General features: G+C 41.4%; 1 protein-coding gene across 8 annotated transcripts in view; it reads left to right on the top strand.

The window, feature by feature from the left end:
• Window positions 1-21,652, top strand: part of ENTPD1 (ectonucleoside triphosphate diphosphohydrolase 1) — a 119,606-nt gene that overhangs the window by 78,342 nt on the left and 19,612 nt on the right. For 6 of the 8 annotated variants that reach the window (XM_007187459.2, XM_007187456.3, XM_057531443.1 and 3 more), the window contains 4 exons: window positions 933-1,060; window positions 16,679-16,796; window positions 19,253-19,403; window positions 21,384-21,543. In XM_007187459.2, coding sequence (XP_007187521.1) covers window positions 19,315-19,403; window positions 21,384-21,543 — 249 coding nt within the window. In that variant the 5' untranslated portion in view covers window positions 933-1,060; window positions 16,679-16,796; window positions 19,253-19,314. The remainder of the gene's footprint in view (window positions 1-932; window positions 1,061-16,678; window positions 16,797-19,252; window positions 19,404-21,383; window positions 21,544-21,652) is intronic. The other 2 variants (XM_057531447.1, XM_007187458.2) reach the window with 2 other exon arrangements.

Here is a 21,652-nt window from a genome sequence, read left to right as displayed (position 1 = left end):
GTGTTGGTGCAGCCACAGATGCTGAGAAAGAGGGAAAGAGGAGGAGGGGACGCAGGTTCCTCTTTCAGTTGCTTTAATCCCTTGCCCTGTCCTTAGACAAGTGAAAACTATTTTGGAGAACCCATCTCATTTCCACATGCTTCTTTATTACTTGATCCTATCCTTCTTCCCCAAAGCCTAAGAAAAAGCCTTGGGGATAGCTTGGGAAGCTGAGAGAGGAAGGATGAGAATGGAGGGAATGGTGTAACCATTCCATTTCCTGTTCACCTCTGCTGTAGGCTCTATTTATCCTGATCAAAGTAAAATTGCCTTTTGTAGAATTCTCCTTCTGGAACTTTTTTATGTCCCATGATGGTGAGAGTATGAACAGGATAGACAAGATAATGTGAATGATGAAATGTTCAAAACTCCACACCCCTATGCTGTTACCAATTACTTAACATATAAGTGTGGTTGAAGTGAAGGAGTGTGTCAAGCCAGGAAATGTCATGAAGTAGAGGGACTACGATGTTGGATGATATACTCTGAATACTTTTTAATATCATATGCATTTTTTGGTAGATTTTAAAAATGAAGAGGGCTATCCTTGCTTTCTTTGTTACTTGAACCTTGATAGACCTACATGACCTATTAAACAAACTGCCAGTTTAGGATTTTTCCTTCTCCTCATCCCATATCTGACCACCGATCTAATTCTGCCCATTCTCCTTACCATAGCCACTAACTCAGTTTTGGCCCTCATCACAGTACAGACAAATCCTTTTGTTCTTGTATTATTTCCCAATTACCCTGCAAGTGCCTCATGGATAAAGATCAGCTTTTATCTATCTTTGCTGTCTCCGGAAAGCCAGCACAAGGCCATACAGAAAGAGGAAGAAAATCAATGTCTATTGATTTCTTGTTGATATTTTCTATTCTTCTTTCGTTTTTAGAGTCTGAAGTGAAGATATTTTGCTCTAAAAACATACTGGGCATCCTTGGCTTCTCCTCTGTCATCGCTGTGGTAGCACTGCTCGCTCTGGGGCTGACCCAGAACAAACCACTGCCAGAAAATGTTAAGGTAACTCAAACCCCTGAGTGTGTGTGTGTGTGTGTGTGTGTGTGTGCACGCGTGCGCGCACATGTGTTTGAGGGGCCCTGGGTGGGGCGGAGGGAAAGTGAGGTTATGGTAAATCAGAGCATACAGTAGGAGTGCGGTTCTGGAAGCCCAGGAGCAAGTCGGTCTCCGTGGAACTAGGCAAGTAAAATGGCAGCGGATGCTCATTCTGGAGGAAAGAATGCCTTTAATCAATTAGTGGTGGGAAGATGATTGTCTTTGATTGTTCAGCAAATTGATTAAATCAATATTCTAATAGAGACAAATGCTTTATTCACCACATCCAGATCTGTGATATACTGTGCTGGTATTCTACGATCTAGTGCTATCTCTGCTTCTTACTCACTGTTTCATTGTGGAAACAGTGAACTCTTTGTTTATTGAACACTGCATTCTTTGTTCTTCTTACTCCATTATTATTTTATTTATTTATTTTTTGGCTGTGTTGGGTCTTCATTGCTGCGCTCAGGCTTTCTCTAGTTGTGGTGGGCGGGGGCTACTCTTAGTTGCAGTGCACGGGCTTCTCACAGTGGTGGCTTCTCTTGTTGCAGAGCATGGGCTCTAGGTGCGTGGGCTTCAGTAGTTGTGGCACTCAGGCTCAGTAGTTGTGGCACGCGGGTTCTAGAGCACAGGCTCAGTAGTTGTGGCACACGGGCTTAGTTGCTCCGCAGAATGTGGGATCTTCTGGGACCAGGGCTCAAACCCATGTCCCCTGCGTTGGCAGGCAGATTCTTAACCACTGCACCACAAGGGAAGTCCCCTTACTCCGTTATTGTCACTATCACCAAAGTTATACAATTTATTAGACAGCTCTGTATAAAGCACTTTGGAAGACAAAGATTGTGGGGAAGACTTGTTCCTCTTCTCCAAAATATTAAATAAATCAATTTTAAAATCAATTTAAAAAAGACCCCAGAGAACACATACATGTATCAAATATAGTAATTTGAAATGAATTCATGGATGGACAGACTTCTGGTGAAATTTCCACATTTGAAGAGCTAGTTAGTATCATTAAAAATAATTAGGATCATTAACTCTGCTGTGATTTATTTCTGCTTCCTTTCAAATTCATCAAAGTAGAATTTCAGAGACATGGATAGCTCACTAATACCTTGTAATATGGTCATTTTATTTAATCCATTAATTTAGAAACATATGGTAAGTTTAAATTTGTATTGCAAATACACCAATGTTAAACTTTCATTTGAATTATAATAAATAAATCTTCAAGGGCCCAGAGACCAATATGCTAATGAATGCATACGTACATGTGGGCAGTGACATATCCAGAAGTTAACTTGACTACGGAGGCCCTGGAATACATGTACAGAAGTATGTATATTTTTTGCATTTGAAGATACCAAACTGTGAGCCTGGAAAAATGGATGCATATGCCGGGCCTCTGAAACTATTGCCACCCACCCAAACCATTTGCTATATAGCAGAGGCCTGGATATTACATTGGCATCCGTTTGCCACACAGATTCAACCCAGTGGGGCTGTGCACAGCAGTCCCTTTGTCAGCACAGAAGGCTGATACTGTCTCATTGTCAATGGTATCTTGCCTTTTAATATTGAGTGATGTTGGCTCTCCTGGCAAAACTTCACTCACAACTGAAGGCTCATGACATCTTGGTTTTGCTATTTGTTTACCAGCTCCAAAAGTACATGATTGCCTTCTTGATTTGACCTTTTTATATGTTCATTATTGCATCACTGGAGAGGGAGACTGCCTAGGAGGCAAAATCCACGACAGACTTAGGCTCTGTGTTCTCGGTGAATACTCGTGGTCATGGATGACCTTCCGTCATTCATGATGGTTGTCTTCAAGACTGCCGTGATTCTGTGTTATTGTGTTGGCCTGGAAAAACGGAGCAAGGTCCTTGGCATCTGAAGTGAATCTTTATAGCAATGTCACTGGCTTGATCCCACTAGGACCCTCTGAAGAGCCGTAGAGAAAGCACTTCAGAATGATCTACCCTAGGGATTTATCTCCTGGTTTTCATCCCCTGTTGGTCAAGGGTCATCCCAGAGGTTGTTAACTCCCTGACACTTCCAGTTTTGCACATGTGTCAGAAGGGCTATGTGGGTACCACAGGTGACCTACTAGGTGGTAGGAGAGAAGACCCTGAGAAGAAATAGAGAGATGAGAAGGTACAGGTGGAGCTGGAGTAAAAAGGTTGGTCAAGGACATGTGAAGTGGCCACAAGAGGTATCTGAAGCATCACTATACCTATTGCTTTTTGTGGGGGCAGAGAGTCGTTTGTACAAATAGTTTCAGAAATAGAGACATATTAATACAGAGGTAGGTCCAGTGCTATGGCAGCCCAGAGGAAGGAGTCACCAATTGTGCCTGGTCACATGAAGACTTCACGGAGGCGGCAGCCTTGGGGCCAAGTAATAAGGAACACTAAGGAGTTTCCCAGGAGGTGAGGTAGGACATGTTCTTTACAAAGACCATACCATGTGTTACAGAGTGGCAGCTTAAAATAGCAAGTGATCTTGGGGAATCACTAGCAGTTCAATATGGCTGGAATATTGAATATGGGGCAGGAAGGAATGGTGGGAGAGGAGACTTTAGTCTGAGCTTAGTTTGCCTAGCTCAGGAGTGGACGTCTCATCCATTCAACTCTAGTAGTGCTCAAGATTGGCTCCATGTTAAAAGCACCTGGGAGGCTTTTAAAAAATACTCATATCTGGGCCCTACTCTGGGTCAATTAAATCAGAATCTTTGGGGTGAAGCCCAGGCACTGGTATGTTTTAAAAGCTTCCCAGGTGATTCTAATGAGCAGTCATGCTTGCCAACCACTGCTTCGAAGGTTTCAAACAGGGAGGTTATGCCCAGATAGTGTTTCCGAGATTCCTCTCGGCTGGAGAGCAGATTAGAGGAGGAGAGACCAGTTAGGATGTTCCTGACATTGTGTAGACAAGGCAGTTGAGCCTGGAACTAAGGCATTGTCTGTGGAATTAAGGCATTAAGGAGATAATGTGAGAGACACTTAGGTTGACCAGACCTTAGTGATTAGATTCCTTAGAGGACCTTTTAGGATAAAGATGGAACACGTTGGGATGTAATGTTGAGAACAACCTCTGCATGCTTCTGTTTAAAGAGGGTGGTGGCCATAAGCCCCTCTATGGAAAGACTTTCAGCTGTCTCTCTACCCACTTTCTCTGATTCTTCATCCCTTATTGCAGGGATAATTATTCTGTCTGCTCAGAGTGTGACACAACATGGGCCATGGATTCACATTGCCTGGGTTTAAACCTCAGCCCTGCTCTTATAGTCACAGGACATAACTTCTCTGAGCCCCAGTTTCTCCATTTGTAAGACAGAACTGATAATTGATATCTCATAAATTACTGTAGGAATGAAGTGGGATAAAGTAAATGCATTGTGAAGTATGGAATAGGATGCTGGCCCATTGCAGATACTCAGTGGTTGGTAGCTCATGTATTATCATTATCATCTTTGCAGCCTATCTGTCTGGTGACAAATCGCCACTTATCTTTTTCCCTGCCTCTTCCCATCTGACTTGCCCTCTTCCAGCCCAGTTCTGGTCAGCCCTCCCGTCCTGAAGATCCAGTCTTGTTGTCTTCCTGCCTGGTCCAGTCTGGGTTCAGCCTTGCTGGGGAGGTGGGTGGCCTCATGCCTGGGCCACATCTGGCAAAACACAGGAAGTCTTTATTGTACTGATGAGTCTACTTGCCCAGCTACCCAGGTTGTAAAGCATATTGAGGACAAGGACTGGGTTTCATTTGTCTTTGCCTATGTTTTAATACTCTTTCACTCAATTTATTCATTTAATAAATAGTCATTGACCGTCTACTCTACTTTAGGCCCTAGGGATACAGCAGTGAGCAGGACTGGCAAAGTCCTGACCCTCATGAAGGTTATAGTCTAGTGGAAGAGATAATCATTAACCAAATAGTCACAAAATAAATGTTAAATTACGACAGCACAGCCTCTGACTTGGGTGGCTGCCTCATAGAAGTTCGCTGAGTCAGTGAGTAGAGTGAGCATCTTGAACAGGTAAAACTGCTCCCTCCTTGGCTGTGAAGAGCGTGTGAAGAAGGACTAGCCCAACAGCAGAATCTGTCAGCCTCTGCCTCAGGCTCCCCTGTGGATGCTGACTCCCCGTTCTCACTCCCAGAGCATACCCAATTCAAACCTCCAGGTTGTAGAACCTGGGAATCTACACAGGTAACAGGCATCCTGGGCTGTTCTCATGACATTGAAGTCTGGGAACTACTGCCATGTAGATACGCAATGACCACGTTGCAAAAACAAACAAACATAGGGCTTAATGAACTGAAGAATCATGAGCTGTACCTGTGTCCCCTGGGAAAGTGCCTTTGTCCTGGTGGACGTGGTGGGGAGGTAGAGTTGAGGTGTGCTTGGTTTACCACTTCCTTAATTGCTGGTTTGTCACTGAACACTGGCAGTTAGCGAGTTGTCAGATATTCCTTTAGCACAAACATTGCACATTCTGGTACACACAGAACCCCACAGGTTTCTCTCAAAGGCACCAAACTGATCCAGTCCCAAACCACGTGCCTTAATTAAAAGCTGCCCCTTCTGTGGAATGCTGGCCAGGGACCAGACAGCTTTGATTTCAATCCCAGATCTGCCATTTGCCAGCTCTGAGACTTTGGGCAAGTGTATTCTCTCTACACCTGTTTCCTTATGTGTTACATGGAGATGGTAACTACTTGGAGGATGGTTGTGAGGATTAAATGGAATAATATCATACTACTGACTCACTCACCAGAGTGCCCAGCACATCAGAAGCCCTCAGTGGGAGACCAGCTGTCAACACTGCTTTGGGGGAGATGAGTTCTAGGAAAGGCCCTTAGCTGTTGGTGTGTTATGGTCACTGAGCCGGGTGCTCCCAGGATTTCCAACTGCTGCTAAGGGAAAGTGGCCTGTCCCCAGGCATCTGCTTTAGTCACCGGGAACTGAAGTGCTATTCTTAGATGAGCGCTTGTGATTTTATCTTTTTATGGAGAATTTGGAAGAATTTACCTCAGTTTTCAACCTCAAATACTCTTGGAAAATATATTATTTTTACTCCACTGGATTTTAAAAAAACAACACCTGGAGATGAGTGGTGGTGATGGTTACACAACAATTTGAAAGTACTTAATGCCACACTGTACACTTAAAAATAGTAAAAATGCTCAATTTTATATTCGGTGTATCTTACCACAATTAAAAAAATAAAAACAACAAACAACAACAAAATTGCAGTTTGTATTAAAGGTCTAGAAACTCCAACTGAAGAAAAAAGAAAGGAGGGAAATGGTCTCTGTTTCCAGGCCCTGCCAGCGTCACTGTAGCTAATGGAGACCTGATTTGTTTATAGAGTACTAGAGTCACATTCAAAAGGACAAGCTTTGTTTATTCAAAAGGGCTAACTGAGGCAGACTGATGAGGTTGCTGAAATTGCCATTAAAGCTACAGGGACACCAGAGGGCAGACAGCAGAAGCAAGAAGAACTACAGTCCTGCAGCCTGTGGAACAAAAACCACATTCACAGAAAGATAGACAAGATGAAAAGGAAGAGGGCTATGTACCAGATGAAGGAACAAGATAAAACCCCAGAAAAACAACGAAATGAAGTGTAGATAGGCAACCTTCCAGAAAAAGAATTCAGAATAATGATAGTGAAGATGATCCAGGATCTCGGAAAAAGAATGGAGGCAAAGATCGAGAAGATGCAAGAAATGATTAACAAAGACCTAGAAGAATTAAAGAACAAACAAACAGAGATGAACAATACAATAACTGAAATGAAAACTACACTAGAAGGAATCAGTAGCAGAATAACTGAGGCAGAAGAACGGATAAGTGACCTGGAAGACAGAATGGTGGAATTCACTGCTGTGGAACAGAATAAAGAAAAAAGAATGAAAAGAAATGAAGACAGCCTAAGAGACCTCCGGGACAACATTAAATGCAACAACATTCGCATTATAGGGGTCCCAGAAGGAGAAGAGAGAGAGAAAGGACCCGAGAAAATATTTAAAGAGATTATAGTTGAAAATTTCCCTAACATGGGAAAGGAAATAGCCACCCAAGTCCAGGAAGTGCAGCGAGTCCCATACAGGATAAACCTAAGGAGAAACATGCTGAGACACATAATAATCAAATTGGCAAAAATTAAAGACAAAGAAAAATTATTGAAAGCAGCAAAGGAAAAATGACAAATAACATACAAGGGAACTCCCATAAGGTTAACAGCTGATTTCTCAGCAGAAACTCTACAAGCCAGAAGGGAGTGGCATGATATACTTAAAGTGATGAAAGGGAAGAACCTACAACCAAGATTACCCAGCAAGGATCTCATTCAGATTCGATGGAGAAATCAAAAGCTTTACAGACTAGCAAAAGCTAAGAGAATTCAGCACCACCAAACCAGCTCTACAACAAATGCTAAAAGACCTTTTCTAAGTGGGAAACACAAGAGAAGAAAAGGACCTACAAAAACAAACCCAAAACGATTAAGAAAATAGTCATAGGAACATACATATCGATAATTACCTTAAACGTGAATGGATTAAATGCTCCCACCAAAAGACACAGGCTCGCTGAATGGATACAAAAACAAGACCCATATATATGCTGTCTACAAGAGACCCACTTCAGACCTAGGGATACATACAGACTGAAAGTGAGGGGATGGAAAAAGATATTCCATGCAAATGGAAATCAAAAGAAAGCTGGAGTAGCTATACTCATATCAGATAAAATAGACTTTAAAATAAAGAATGTTACAAGAGAAAAGGAAGGACACTACATAATGATCAAGGGATCAATCCAAGAAGAAGATATAACAATTATAAATATATATGCACCCAACATAGGAGCACCTCAATACATAAGGCAACTGCTAACAGCTCTAAAAGAGGAAATTGACAGTAACACAATAATAGTGGGGGACTTTAACACCTCACTTACACCAATGGACAGATCATCCAAAATGAAAATAAATAAGGAAACAGAAGCTTTAAATGACACAATAGACCAGATACATTTAATTGATATTTATAGGACATTCCATCCAAAAACAGCAGATTACACTTTCTTCGCAGGTGTGCATGAAACGTTCTCCAGGATAGATCACACCTTGGGTCACAAATCAAGCCTCAGTAAATTTAAGAAAATTGAAATCATATCAAGCATCTTTTCTGACCACAATGCTATGAGATTAGAAATCAATTACAGGGAAAAAAATGTAAAAAACACAAACACACGGAGGCTAAACAATATGTTACTAAATAACCAAGAGATCACTGAAGAAATCAAAGAGGAAATCAAAAAATACCTAGAGACAAATGACAATGAAAACACGATGATCCAAAACCTATGGGATGCAGCAAAAGCAGTTCTAAGAGGGAAGTTTATAGCTAGACAAGCCTACCTCAAGAAACAAGAAAAGTCTCAAATAAACAATCTAACCTTACACCTAAAGGAACTAGAGAAAGAAGAACAAGGAAAGCCCAAAGTTAGCAGAAGGAAAGAAATCATAAAGATCAGAGCAGAAATAAATGAAATAGAAACAAAGAAAAAACAATAGCAAAGATCAATAAAACTAAAAACTGGTTATTTGAGAAGGTAAACAAAATTGGTAAACTATTAGCCAGACTCATCAAGAAAAAGAGGGAGAGGACTTAAATCAATAAAATTAGAAATGAAAAAGGAGAAGTCACAACAGACACCACAGAAATACAAAGCATCCTAAGAGACTACTACAAGCAACTCTATGCCAATAAAATGGACAACCTGGAAGAAATGGACAAATTCTTAGAAAGGTATAACCTTCCAAGACTGAACCAGGAAGAAATAGAAAATATGAACAGACCAATCACAAGTAATGAAATTGAAACTGTGATTAAAAATCTTCCCACAAACAAAAGTCCAGGACCAGATGGCTTCACAGGTGAATTGTATCAAACATTTAGAGAAGAGCTAACACCCATCCTTCTCAAACTCTTCCAAAAAATTGCAGGGGAAGGAACACTCCCAAACTCATTCTATGAGGCCACCATCACCCTGATACCAAAACAAAAGGCAAAGATACTACAAAAAGAGAAAATTACAGACCAATATCACTGATGAATATAGATGCAAAAATCCTCAACAAAATACTAGCAAACAGAATCCAACAACACATTAAAAGGATCATACACCATGATCAAGTGGGATTTATCCCAGGGATGCAAGGATTCTTCAATATACGCAAATCAATCAATGTGATACACCATATTAACAAATTGAAGAATAAAAAACCGTATGATCATCTGAATAGATGCAGAATAAGCTTTTGACAAAATTCAACACCCATTTATGATAAAAACTCTCCAGAAAGTGGGCATAGAGCGAACCTACTTCAACATAATAAAGGCCATATATGACAAACCCACAGCAAACATCATTCTCAATGGTGAAAAACTGAAAGCATTTCCTCTAAGATTAGGAACAAGACAAGGATGTCCACTCTCACCACTATTATTCAACACAGTTTTGGAAGTCCTAGCCATGGCAGTCAGAGAAGAAAAAGAAATAAAAGGAATCCAAATCGGAAAAGAAGAAGTAAAATTGTCACTGTTTGCAGATGACATGATACTATACATAGAGAATCCTAAAAATGCCAGCAGAAAACTATTAGAGCTAATCAATGAATTTGGTAAAGTTGCAGGATACAAAATTAATGCACAGAAATCTCTTGCATTCCTATACACTAATGATGAAAAATCTGAAAGAGAAATTAAGGAAACACTCTCTTTTACCATTGCAACAAAAGGAATAAAATACCTAGGAATAAACCTACCTAGGGAGACAAAAGACCTGTATGCAGAAAACTATAAGACACTGATGAAAGAAATTAAAGATGATACCAACAGATGGAGAGATATACCATGTTTTTGGATTGGAAGAATCAGTATTGTGAAAATGACTATACTACCCATAGCAATCTACAGATTCAGTGCAATCCCTATCAAATTGCCAATGGCATTTTTTACAGAACTAGAACAAAAAATCTTAAAATTTGTATGGAGACAAAACAGACCCTGAATAGCCAAAGCAGTCTTGAGGGGAAAAAACAGAGCTGGAGGAATCAGACTCCCTGACTTCAGACTATACTACAAAGCTACAGTAATCAAGACAATATGGTACTGGCACAAAAACAGAAACATAGATCAATGGAACAAGATAGAAAGCCCACAGGTAAACCCACGCACCTATGGTCAACTAATCTCTGACAAAGGAGGCAAGGATATACAATGGAGAAAAGACAGTCTCTTCAATAAGTGGTGCTGGGAAAACTGCACAGCTACATGTAAAAGAATGAAATTAGAACACTCCCTAACACCATACACAAAAATAAACTCAAAATGGATTCGAGACCTAAATGTAAGACCGGACACTCCAAAACTCTTAGAGGAAAACATAGGAAGAACACTCTTTGACATAAATCACAGCAAGATCTTTTTGCTCCACCTCCTAGAGAAATGGAAATAAAAACAAAAATAAACAAATGGGACCTAATGAAACTTCACAGCTTTTGCACAGCAAAGGAAACCATAAACAAGACGGAAAGACAGCCCTCAGAATGGGACAAAATATTTGCAAACGAATCAACAGACAAAGGATTAACCTCCAAAATCTACAAGCAGCTCATGCAGCTCAATATTAAAGAAACAAAAACCCAATCCAAAAATGGGCAGAAGACCTAAATAGATATTTTTCCAAAGAAGACATACAGATGGCCAAGAAGCACATGAAAAGCTGCTCAACATCACTAATTACTGGAGAAATGCAAATCAAAACTACAATGAGTTATCACCTCACACCAGTTAGAATGGGCATCATCAGAAAATCTACAAACAACAAATGCTGGAGAGGGTGTGGAGAAAAGGGAACCCTCTTGCACTGTTGGTGGGAATGTAAATTGATACAGCCACTATGGAGAACAGTATGGAGGTTCCTTAAAAAACTAAAAATAGAATTACCATATGATCCAGCAATCCCATTACTGGGCATATACCCAGAGAAAACCATAATTCAGAAAGACACACGCACCCCAATGTTCATTGCAGCACTATTTACAATAGCCAGGTCATGGAAGCAACCTAAATGCTCATCGACAGATGAATGGATAAAGAAGATGTGGTACATATATACAATGGAATACTACTCAGCCCTAAAAAGACATGAAATTGGGTCATTTGTTGAGACGTGGATGGATCTAGAGAGTGTCACAGAGAGTGAAGTATGTCAGAAGGAGAAAAACAATTATCGTATATTAACGCATGTATGTGGAACCTAGAAAAATGGTACAGATGAGCTGGTTTGCAGGGCAGAAGTTGAGACACACATGTAGAGAACAAACGCATGGACACCAAGGGGGAAAAGCCGCCGCGGGGGGGGGTGGGGATGGTGGTGTGATGAATTGGGCGATTGGGATTGACATGTATACACTGATGTGTATAAATTTGATTAAAAAAAAAAAAAGCTACAGGGACTTTTAAGAAAGATTCTAAAGGACCAGTATGTCTGAAGAGACCAAAAGAAGTTAATTCACACCGTTGCCCACGTTACCTGGCTTCTGGGGTTTTTGTTGTGGGGAAGGGGTGGACCTCAGCCCCATGGCACTACTTTATATTAGACTGTGTATATTAACATCTTTTAGGACTGGAAGGAGTTCAGGGACTATATAGTTCTAACTCCCCTTATTCATTCATGTGTTTTGAGCAACAGTTGTCTGTTGAATTCCTTCTTTGTACCTAACATATAATAGGATCTACCATTGTGGATGCTGGATATACCATAGTATGCAACACAGACCTGCCCTAATATAGCTTAGGATCTAATAGGGAAGACAGACATTAATCAAATAGCCACGTAAATATGTAATTACACATTGTGGCAAGTGCTGTCTTTAGAGGGAAAATACAGGTTGTCTGAGACCTGGATTAGGAGGGTAGACTCAGATCTGAGAAGGTCAGGGAAGGCTGGGATCTCAGGTGAAGGGCTTTCTGGGCAAAGTCTCTGGAACAGAAACCTCGTGGTTAGTGGGGAACTGAGAGTACGCTAGTGTGAGGGTGGGTGTTTTCTGAATGAGGAGAGGGTTGAACATCCCACTTCTGCTGAGTAATGAGTAGAAGTACGTCATCTGCTGTTCCAATTTTCTCTTTCTTTTCACATTGAAGGAGACTTACTCAGAAGCCTGGACCTGTGACGTTTGCACAGGTAGAATTATTTCCATCCTAAGACAGGATCTGCCCCACTTCCACATGGCCTCCAATCTCCCTGAGCTCGGGCTCTGTTGCTACCCACAACTCCAGATCTTCACCAAGGCACACTGGTGTCTCATGAACCAAGCAAGGTCATTTCTGTTGACCCTCTTTCTAGACCACTGCTTCTGTTCACTCAGCATAGCTCATGAAGATCAGTTATGGTTGATAAAATCATGTGTATGATCAAAAACTAGCTTAAGATAAAGTTTATACACAGTATGATTGCAACTATATAAAAATTACCATGCATTAAAAAAGACCAGAAGGAAATAAATAAAAAGAACAGTGATGTCTAGTTGGTGAAATCTTTTTTTTTCCTTAACTTTATTTTTTTTTATCAGGATATAATTGTTTTACAATGTTGTGTTAGTTTTTACTGGACAGTGGAGTTCCTTGTGCTATACAGCAGGTTCTTATTAGTTATCTATTTTATACATATTAGTGTATATATGTCAATCCCAGTCTCCCAGTTCATCCCCCCCACTCCTTCCCCTGCTTGGTGTCCATACGTTTGTTCTCTACATCTGTGTCTCTATTTCTGACCTGCAAATCGGTTCATCTGTACCATTTTTTTAGATTCCATGTATATGTGTTAATATATGATATTGGTTTTTCTCTTTCTGACTTACTTCACTCTGTATGACAGGTTTATCCACGTCTCTACAAATGACCCAATTTCGTTCCTTTTTATGGCTGAGTAATATTCCATTGTATATATGTACCACATCTTCCTTATCCATTCGTCTGTTGATGGACATTTAGGTTGCTTCCATGACCTGGCTATTGTAAATAGTGCTGTAAATGAACATTGGGGCTAGTTGGTGAAATCTTAGATGTCTTTTTTTTCCTTTTCCTTTCATTTTCTAGATGTTACTTAATAAAATTATAGTACTCTTAAAAGAGAAAGTCATATTGAAATAATAATATTAAGGGGATATCAGATCTCTTCCTCACTACTCAAATCTTTGATTTTTCTTTGATGTGAAGGACATACTTATAGGGGCTTTTAGAAATGTTTTAAATATGAGCTACCGAGAAACATTGGGTACGAGTAATAGCATGACAAGGCACAGCATTTCACAAAGCATTTCTATAGGATGGAATATTTATTTAAAACAGAATTCTGTTGTCACTGAGTCTGGGGGATGCTGGTTTAAACTAGGTTAAGCGGGTTTCTCCACTGTCAGACTTCTCTGAAGCAGTCACTACCTAGTGGGTTCGTGAGCCCAGGATGGGGAGAGAGCATGCAGCATTCCCCAGACTTCTGGCAAACTTTCTTCACTCAGGTCCTTGTAGGCTTAGTGCTCTCTGGAACATGCTTTGGAAAATGCTTATGTGGGGAAAGAGAGCAAAAGCTGGTGGCTCCTGGGGCTCTAGATGGATCAGGTGAGGTATAACTATCTTTACTACCCATTCAGCAAGTCAAACTGCTCTGGACACAGTTTTCTACTATAAAATAAGAGGATTGGATGAAATGAACTTCTAGCTCTAAAATGGGCCAGCTATGAAAAACAAGTGAATAGAGCTGCAATGAACATTTTGGTACATAACCTAAGTGTCCATCAACAGATGAATGGATAAAGAAGATGTGGCACATATATACAATGGAATATTACTCAGCCATAAAAAGAAACAAAAGTGAGTTATTTGTAGTGAGGTGGATGGACCTATAGTCTGCCAAACAGAGCGAAGTAAGTCAGAAAGAGAAAAATACCGTATGCTAACACATATATATGGAATCTAAGGAAAAAAAAAAAAAAAGCTCGTGAAGAACCTAGGGGCAAGATGGGAATAAAGACACAGACCTACTAGAGAATGGACTTGAGGATACGGGGAGGGGGAAGGGTAAGCTGGGACAAAGTGAGAGAGTGGCATGGACATATATACACTACCAAACGTAAAATAGATAGCTAGTGGGAAGCAGCCGCATAGCACAGGGAGATCAGCTCGGTGCTTTGTGACCACCTAGAGGGGTGGGATAGGGAGGGTGGGAGGGAGGGAGATGCAAGAGGGAAGAGATATGGGAACATATGTATATGTATAACTGATTCACTTTGTTATAAAGCAGAAAGTAACACACCATTGTAAAGCAATTATACTCCAATAAAGATGTTAAAAAAAAACAACAAAAAAAACCAAAGTGAATATGCTTGTAGTTTTGTGACAATGAAAGGCAAACTCCCCGAATGTTCAAACTGAGAATTTTCAGACAGTCAAGCTTTAACTTTCCCTAAAGCAGCAAGCGATGCCAAATTTTTATTCTGCAGTCCATTTGGATGACAAAAAACATTTGTTCCAGTTCAACAGGTTAGCATTCCAGGCTGCTGTATACATAAGGTGAAATGCCCTCAATTCCTATGTCAGTGCTCTACCCGCCCTTCTCAAGCACTTGCCAAATGAAATGTAGTAAAAGTTTTCCTGTCTCAACCACCTCACTGTGTAAGGCCTTAGAGAAACAGGCTGATAGGAGCAAGGCTGGTTCCTTTGCTCTACTGGAAGAGGATCTTTCATGTCAACATAGTAGACAGAATAGAACATCCTGATTCCAGATAAAGGCTGCTTGCTGCTGCTGCCTCGCTATCTTTTATCATATACTTCTGTGGTTAGAACATCTTCTGACAGGAAGAATTCAGGGACCCTGCTAGGGAACAGCAGGATTGTCTGCCGTGAAACCCCTGAGGCTTTTGCTCCACCCTGAGAGGTTTCCCACGGGTTCAAAGGCCCCAGACCTCAGTTAGACCCCTGTCTGCTCACAAAGGTCACCACCTAAGCCGGTTCTTGGTTTGATCTCACGGCAAGCCTGGTTGCTGAGGAGTCTGTGCAGCTTCCTTCCTTGCCGCTCATCTGAGCTGCGATCTGCCACTTGATAATGCTGAAGTCAGCAGCTGTTTTACATCTATCCCCTCATATTGTCTTATCACCTGGGAAGAACCTAAAAACTCCAGGGAGAAAAGAAGACAAGAATTAGAATTCAACTCCCTGGACCAGTGCGGATAGCTAAACGTAGAGCTTGTTGAGGTGTCACGTTTTCTTCCATTTCCCCCCAGGGAGTATCACTGTGCTGCTGTGTGAGCATCCTTGACCTTCCGTAACATCTGCAGTATTCTCTGCCTCCCTCTGCACAGTGGGGCTTCCCTGTGGTAATCAGCATTATGCCCCCATAAAGAAAAGGGCCCGCATGCTTGCTTCGGGCAAAGTGATTAGGTGACGGAGCCTGGATTTGGATCAGAGTCAGACCCAAGACCTTGTGCTCCTTATACAGAGGAGCAGAGGAGCAAGGTCCAGACAATAGTTTTCAAGTTGGTGCCCCACTGAAAGGTCTGACTCTGATCGAAAACCAGGCTCCGTCACCTAATCACTTTGTATCTTGACTAAATTACTTAACCTCTTTGTACTTTAGTTTCTCATCTGTATAGCGGGGATGAAAACAGTATGTACCTTATAGTACTGGTCTAGCGGTTACGTCAGATAATTCTTATAAAATGGTCCTCACAGCACTTGCCTGGTGCATGTCATGCCCTCATGAAATGTGATGTGGTGACTTTGTTCTTCTCCCTTTCTCTTCTGGCCACCTAGTTCTTTCTCATATTGTCTTTTTACCTTTCCTCCTCCACCTTCTTTCTTACTTTATTCTTCCTTTCATTGCCTTCTATGCTTAAGAGCCAAAAGCATGAAGTTAAAGTACAAATCTTTTAAAATTTATTGAATACAATTTATAGTTATATTTGTAATTAAAAACAAGCACACTTAGTATTTTCCATGTCTCTTTTCCAGAGTACAGGCCACATACCAGGCCAGTTAAATCACAAATCTGGGGGTCAGACACCATCATCAGTAGCCTTTGAAGCTCTTCAGATAATTCTAATATGATTCCAATGTGCATACAGGTTTGGGAACTGCTAGATTAATGGCTTTCTACTCCCTCTATATTGTCTCCGCTACTTCAGTATATGGTTCTGAATCTTGGCTGCAATTTAGAATCACCTGAGAAGCTTCTAATAATATGGGTGCTTGGGCCCTACCTTGGATAAGGCCTGGATATTTCTAATGTGCAACCAGCACTGAGAGCCATAGTTCTAGAGGGATTGGTGTCCTGGTAGATCTTATGATCAGCACAACTCCAGGCGCTCACTCCACCCCAACCTACCCCCACTATGAATTAAAATACTTTCTCCTCTGTGTTTTTGAAAACCCATGTCTTTGTCTCCTTCTGTTGCAAGCTGAATATGGAGGAGAATGATGTAATGCTGATAAGTTCTTGGTTTGTTTTACCCTCAGTTTGGGATTGTGCTGGATGCGGGCTCTTCTCACACGAATTTGTACATCTATAAGTGGCCAGCAGAAAAGGAGAATGACACAGGGGTGGTGACTCAGATAGAAGAGTGCAAAGTAAAAGGTAAGATGAAGAAAAAGGGACCGGGAGACAGTGGGCATGAGAGCATGAGAGGCATATGGGAAGTGAAACAAACACACGAGAAAAAGGGAAGTCAAGTGAGAACATAGCGGAGCTGCTATTGTTGCTATTTTATAACTAATTGCTATTATCATTATGAAAATGGTACTGAAATCAGTCCTTAATGATGAAGCCCTTGAAAAATAAACTTTCAAATAATTGGGTAATAGTAACTCCCATCAACAGGACAATTCTATGTGCCATGCCCTTAGTACTGAAAATGTGTTATTTCATCCTCACAATCTCCCTTTAAGGAATGTATTATTATTCCCACTTTTTAAAAAATGAGGGCACTGAGGTTGAAAGAAGTTATGGCACTTGTTTAAGGTTACTTGAGCTAGTAAGTGATGGGACTGGGGCTCGAACTGAAATCTGCCCAAATTTAAACCCTTATCGATCATATCATTAGCAAATATTTTCTCCTATTCAGTAGGTTGTCTTTTCGTTTTGTCAGTGGTTTCCTTTGCTGTGCAAAGATCTGCCCAACTTTAAACCCATGTGTTAGCCAGTGGTTCTCAAATTTGAACCTGCATCAGAACCACCTGGAGGGTGTGTTAAAGCACAGGTGCTCCCTCCCGCCCCCGAGTTTCTGGTTCAGTAGGTCTGGGATGAGGTCTGAGAATTTGCACTTCTAACAAGCGCGCAGGTGATGTTGAGGCTGGTGGATCCAGAGGATTGCTGCTCTTAATCTTTGTCCTCTAATCTATGGCTTGGAAGGAATTTTCAAAAGCCTTTAGCTTCTGTATAGGCAGGCAAATCGTAGACCCTTAAGGTGAGAAAAGGACCTTGTGGATCAGTGAAGTCTTGTTTTATAGAAAAGGAAGCAGAAACCTGAAAGACTAGTGACTGGCAAGGAGGAACAGAACCAGGACAAGAATCTAGGCCTCCAAGTTGCACTGCAGGCTTCCTGCTGCTCTGAGTCACTGCACTGCATATTGAGTCTTTTCCTAGTTAGTTTTCTTTTAAGGTTGCAAGACAAGTTAGAGTTGTGGCCAACAGCTCTTCCCACTCCCTCACACCCAACACTCCCGCCCGCACCGAATGTTACCACACTGCACCGTCACCTTTCTGACCTTTATCTCTCTTGGCCTTTTGAGCCAGGGACCCACTGTTTAGTTTTGGTCAGACAGGTAACCTAGGCCTCAGAAGATAATTGACTTTTAGTTTGGTGGCCTGTGGGGTCCACTAATTTTCCTAGTTTATCAAGAAAGCTGTAGATAGGATACGTTTCCAAGAGAGCAAGTCATTCTACCCAGTCGCCTGATGTCCTCAGATCTTGGCGCCATCAGTTCTGAGGTAGTACTTCAAACATTTCTTAAAACCCAAATCCCTCATCTTATTGACTTCTATTTAATAATTCACTGCCTTCCATTCCTTCTTCCACGTGTTGTTGTTGTGTTAGCCTAGCAGCTGTCTCCTGAGACACATATCCCCCTGCGTGTTTGGCCTAATAAATGCAGTAATTTTCCCTTCTCAAAAGAGAGAGTTCTCTAATCAAATATTTAAATAGAAAGGTGAGTTGAAAGCTACCAGTTCTTGAAGGCCAAACTTTTTGAGTCAAAACACTTAGCTGATAACTTGGAGCTGATTTTCTCATTACAGTTAAGTAAACAGGCTATTTAAAATTTGGTGAATGAGATATGGATCTGGTTACTTATTGTTAAAGCAAATCCTCACTATAAAGCACTGAAAATGTAGATGTTTAGCTTAAAGCGAGCCAAAATTGTTAACTGTTAAATAACTTCAAAAAGCGTAAAGCATCTTGGCTCTGATCCTCTCCACAGCAGCAGTTAAAACGGCTCTAAAACTGGACAGTTTTACTAGGCAGACAGGGTATCAGAGTGGAAAAACTGCTGAGGAGACACGGGTTCTATGCCTGTTTCTTCTAACAAAGGAAGAAACATTGCTTCAGAAATTTTAGGGTTAGTTAGTAGCTGTTCCTGTCTTTTCAGTAAAAGCCCATGTGCCTGGTACATATTTTAATTTTTGTTCTGACTTATCTTTTGCCTTTCCCATCTTCTAGGAACTAGTGTTGTTAATTACAACTTTGTGGAAGAAACGTCATAAAGCAGCTATATAGAGTAGTTATCTATAAGATCCCCATTTAAATCTGAGAGAGCCTGGTTTTAGGAAAAGTTATGCATGCAATTGAATGTGAAAATTGCACCATCCAGTGGCAAGATTATTGAACAGCAGACAGACCCGGCTTGAGGTCTGAAATTAAATCCTACCGAGGCTAGATTCAGTGTTACCCTCTAAGTACAAAAACTTAACAGATATCACAAAAAGAAATTGTCTCCTTGCATTTTCTCAAAAAACATCAGTATTTTCTCTAATAATGTGAAGATATGTCCTTAATTTTAAAAACAATTTTCATCTGCTTCTACATTTTTCTCTAGGTCCTGGAATCTCAGAGTTTGCTCAAAAATTAAGTGAAATAGACATTTACCTGACTGCATGCATGGAAAGAGCCAGGAAAGTGATTCCAACATCCCAGCACACAGAGACACCTGTTTACTTGGGAGCCACGGCAGGCATGCGGTTGCTCAGGTATAGCAGCCTGTAGGGACCGAGAGCAGCAGGGAGATAGGTTTGGCAGTTGCTAGAGCCTCTGAGTTACGGGCGAATGCCACACTTCTCTAACACCCCAATTCTAGACATGCTAAATGTCCACCCCTAAGAAAGAAAATCTCCGTAAGTGGGTAAAATTCCCAAACTCTTAGTTTGCATAATGATGGGAGTTTAAGTATGTAAAAAAAAAAAAAAAGGCCTCTTGCTCATCTCCCCACAGGGAATTCAAGAGAGTGATGGCACAAAGAGAGGAAGATTGAGCCTTTATACTCTGGGATTTGGGGCTACAGATTTAGCAATTCCACATCTGGGAGGAGGAAGGCCAGAGGAGACTCGCAGACGTCCCGAGACACAAATCATCACAATTAGCACATCTTTACTGGTCACCATTTAGTATCTGTGGGCATTATTTGTTCATTTGTTTGTTCATTCATTCATTCAGTTTGTATTGACTGCCTGCTCTGTCCCAGGACATGGAAGTAGGTGACTCATCTTCCAAGATCAGAGTTTTGATACAGGGCAACAAATTCTTTGATAGAGGAGTGCTCAGAGCTGCTATGGGAGCATACTTGTCCCTGCCACGAATGGGAGGAGGTCAAGAAGACTCACCAGAGGAGGGGATACATGAGCCAAATCATGAAGGACTTGTGGGGGGAGGGGGAAGGGCATTACAGGCAGAGCAGACATCATGCGTTCCATAACCTATGTTTATTTGGCACCTGTTATGTCAGGCATAAGTCCCTGCTTTCCTGGATCTTGTGTTCTAATAGATGCGCAAAGGAGGGATATGTGAGAGACCAGGGCATGTTCAGAGGACTCTAGATAGTTCTGCATAGATAGAACGTAGGGTATGTAGAGTTAATACTAATCATGACAATGGTAATGGTAGCAGCTTGTATTTGTTGGGCCCTTACTGTGTTCTTAGCACTGTGCTTTAATTTAAATCACTGTAACTCTATGAAGTAACAGGTATTATTAACTATTATTAACCAGATTAAGGAAGCTGTGGTGTACAGATGTTAAGTAACTCACCAAAGGTCACACACCTGGCAAGTGGTAGAGCCAGGATTCTGAGTGGGATCCTGAGAAGGCAAGATTCGGATCACAGAGTGCCTTGTGGGCCATGCTAGGGAGTTTGGAGTTTATCTGGGAAACAATGGGAAGCCATTAAAGGATGTTACACAACTGGTGCCACTGGTAGAGAGGTGGATTGGAGGAGAGGAAAACTAGGGCTAAGGAGGCCAGTTGGTGGGGTAAGGAAGCCATTCAAACGAGAGATTACTGGGGTCTAATGCCAGTTGGAAGGCAGCATTTTCTGACCCAGAGACTCTCAGTATGATATTGCCTAGATCTTGGAAGCAATTGTATTCCATCTTCATTGTGACAACCCTGGAAGATTTCTTCTTTAGATCTCAAGGTCTCAGACCCAAAAACCAAGGCAGAATATGAGAAAGATTTTTTACCCCACTGTGGCACCAACTGAGGTTAGGTATCTGTCCCAGGACGTTTTCCACTTGGTGTCTACTAGAGCCCTAATTAAAAACTTCAAGCAGAGCCTTGAGGCTACATAAGCAGCTTGAAGCCACTGGCAATGGCTAATGTAGCACACATCAGCTCTAGGCTTGGTGATCAAACAACATCCAGCTACCACCACCACAGCAATTAAAATTACTCTGATAATTTCTTGGAGCCAGGGAACAACAATCAAAATGGTAATTTAAGAGGACCAACCTACGTAGGGATTGGAAGGATCTGGATTTGGGGAAGAGGGGCCGAAAGAGTAGTTATGCTTCTCCCCAAAGGAGGGCTCCTCAGACAACCATGTGTGGGGATCTCCATCCTTCTATTTATTGCAGTGAGTTTATGGTTCACTTCCTAGGAGAACTGGCTGGAAGCTCTGGCTGCAGTGGGTAGTCATAGTTATTCAAACAAAACCAGTAACCTCAGCTCTTTGTGCAGGATGGAAAATGAACGGTTGGCAGACAAGATCCTGGCTGCGGTGGCACACAGCATCAGCAGCTACCCCTTTGACTTCCAGGGTGCCAGAATCATCACTGGCCAAGAGGAAGGTGCCTATGGCTGGATTACTATCAACTATCTGCTGGGCAGATTCACTCAGGTGATTGTCTCACAGCATCCATGGAGGTGGCTCCCTGTGGGTCAATGCCATTGATATCTCAGGCAGTACTTGGATCACTAGACAGAATGAATGATGGATAAATGAACAA

Source organism: Balaenoptera acutorostrata, chromosome 16 (genome assembly GCF_949987535.1).
Source record: "Balaenoptera acutorostrata chromosome 16, mBalAcu1.1, whole genome shotgun sequence".
Lineage (NCBI taxonomy): Eukaryota > Metazoa > Chordata > Mammalia > Artiodactyla > Balaenopteridae > Balaenoptera > Balaenoptera acutorostrata.
The sequence above is the reverse complement of the archived record's forward strand: the minus strand, read 5'-3'. Positions and strand labels throughout refer to the sequence as shown.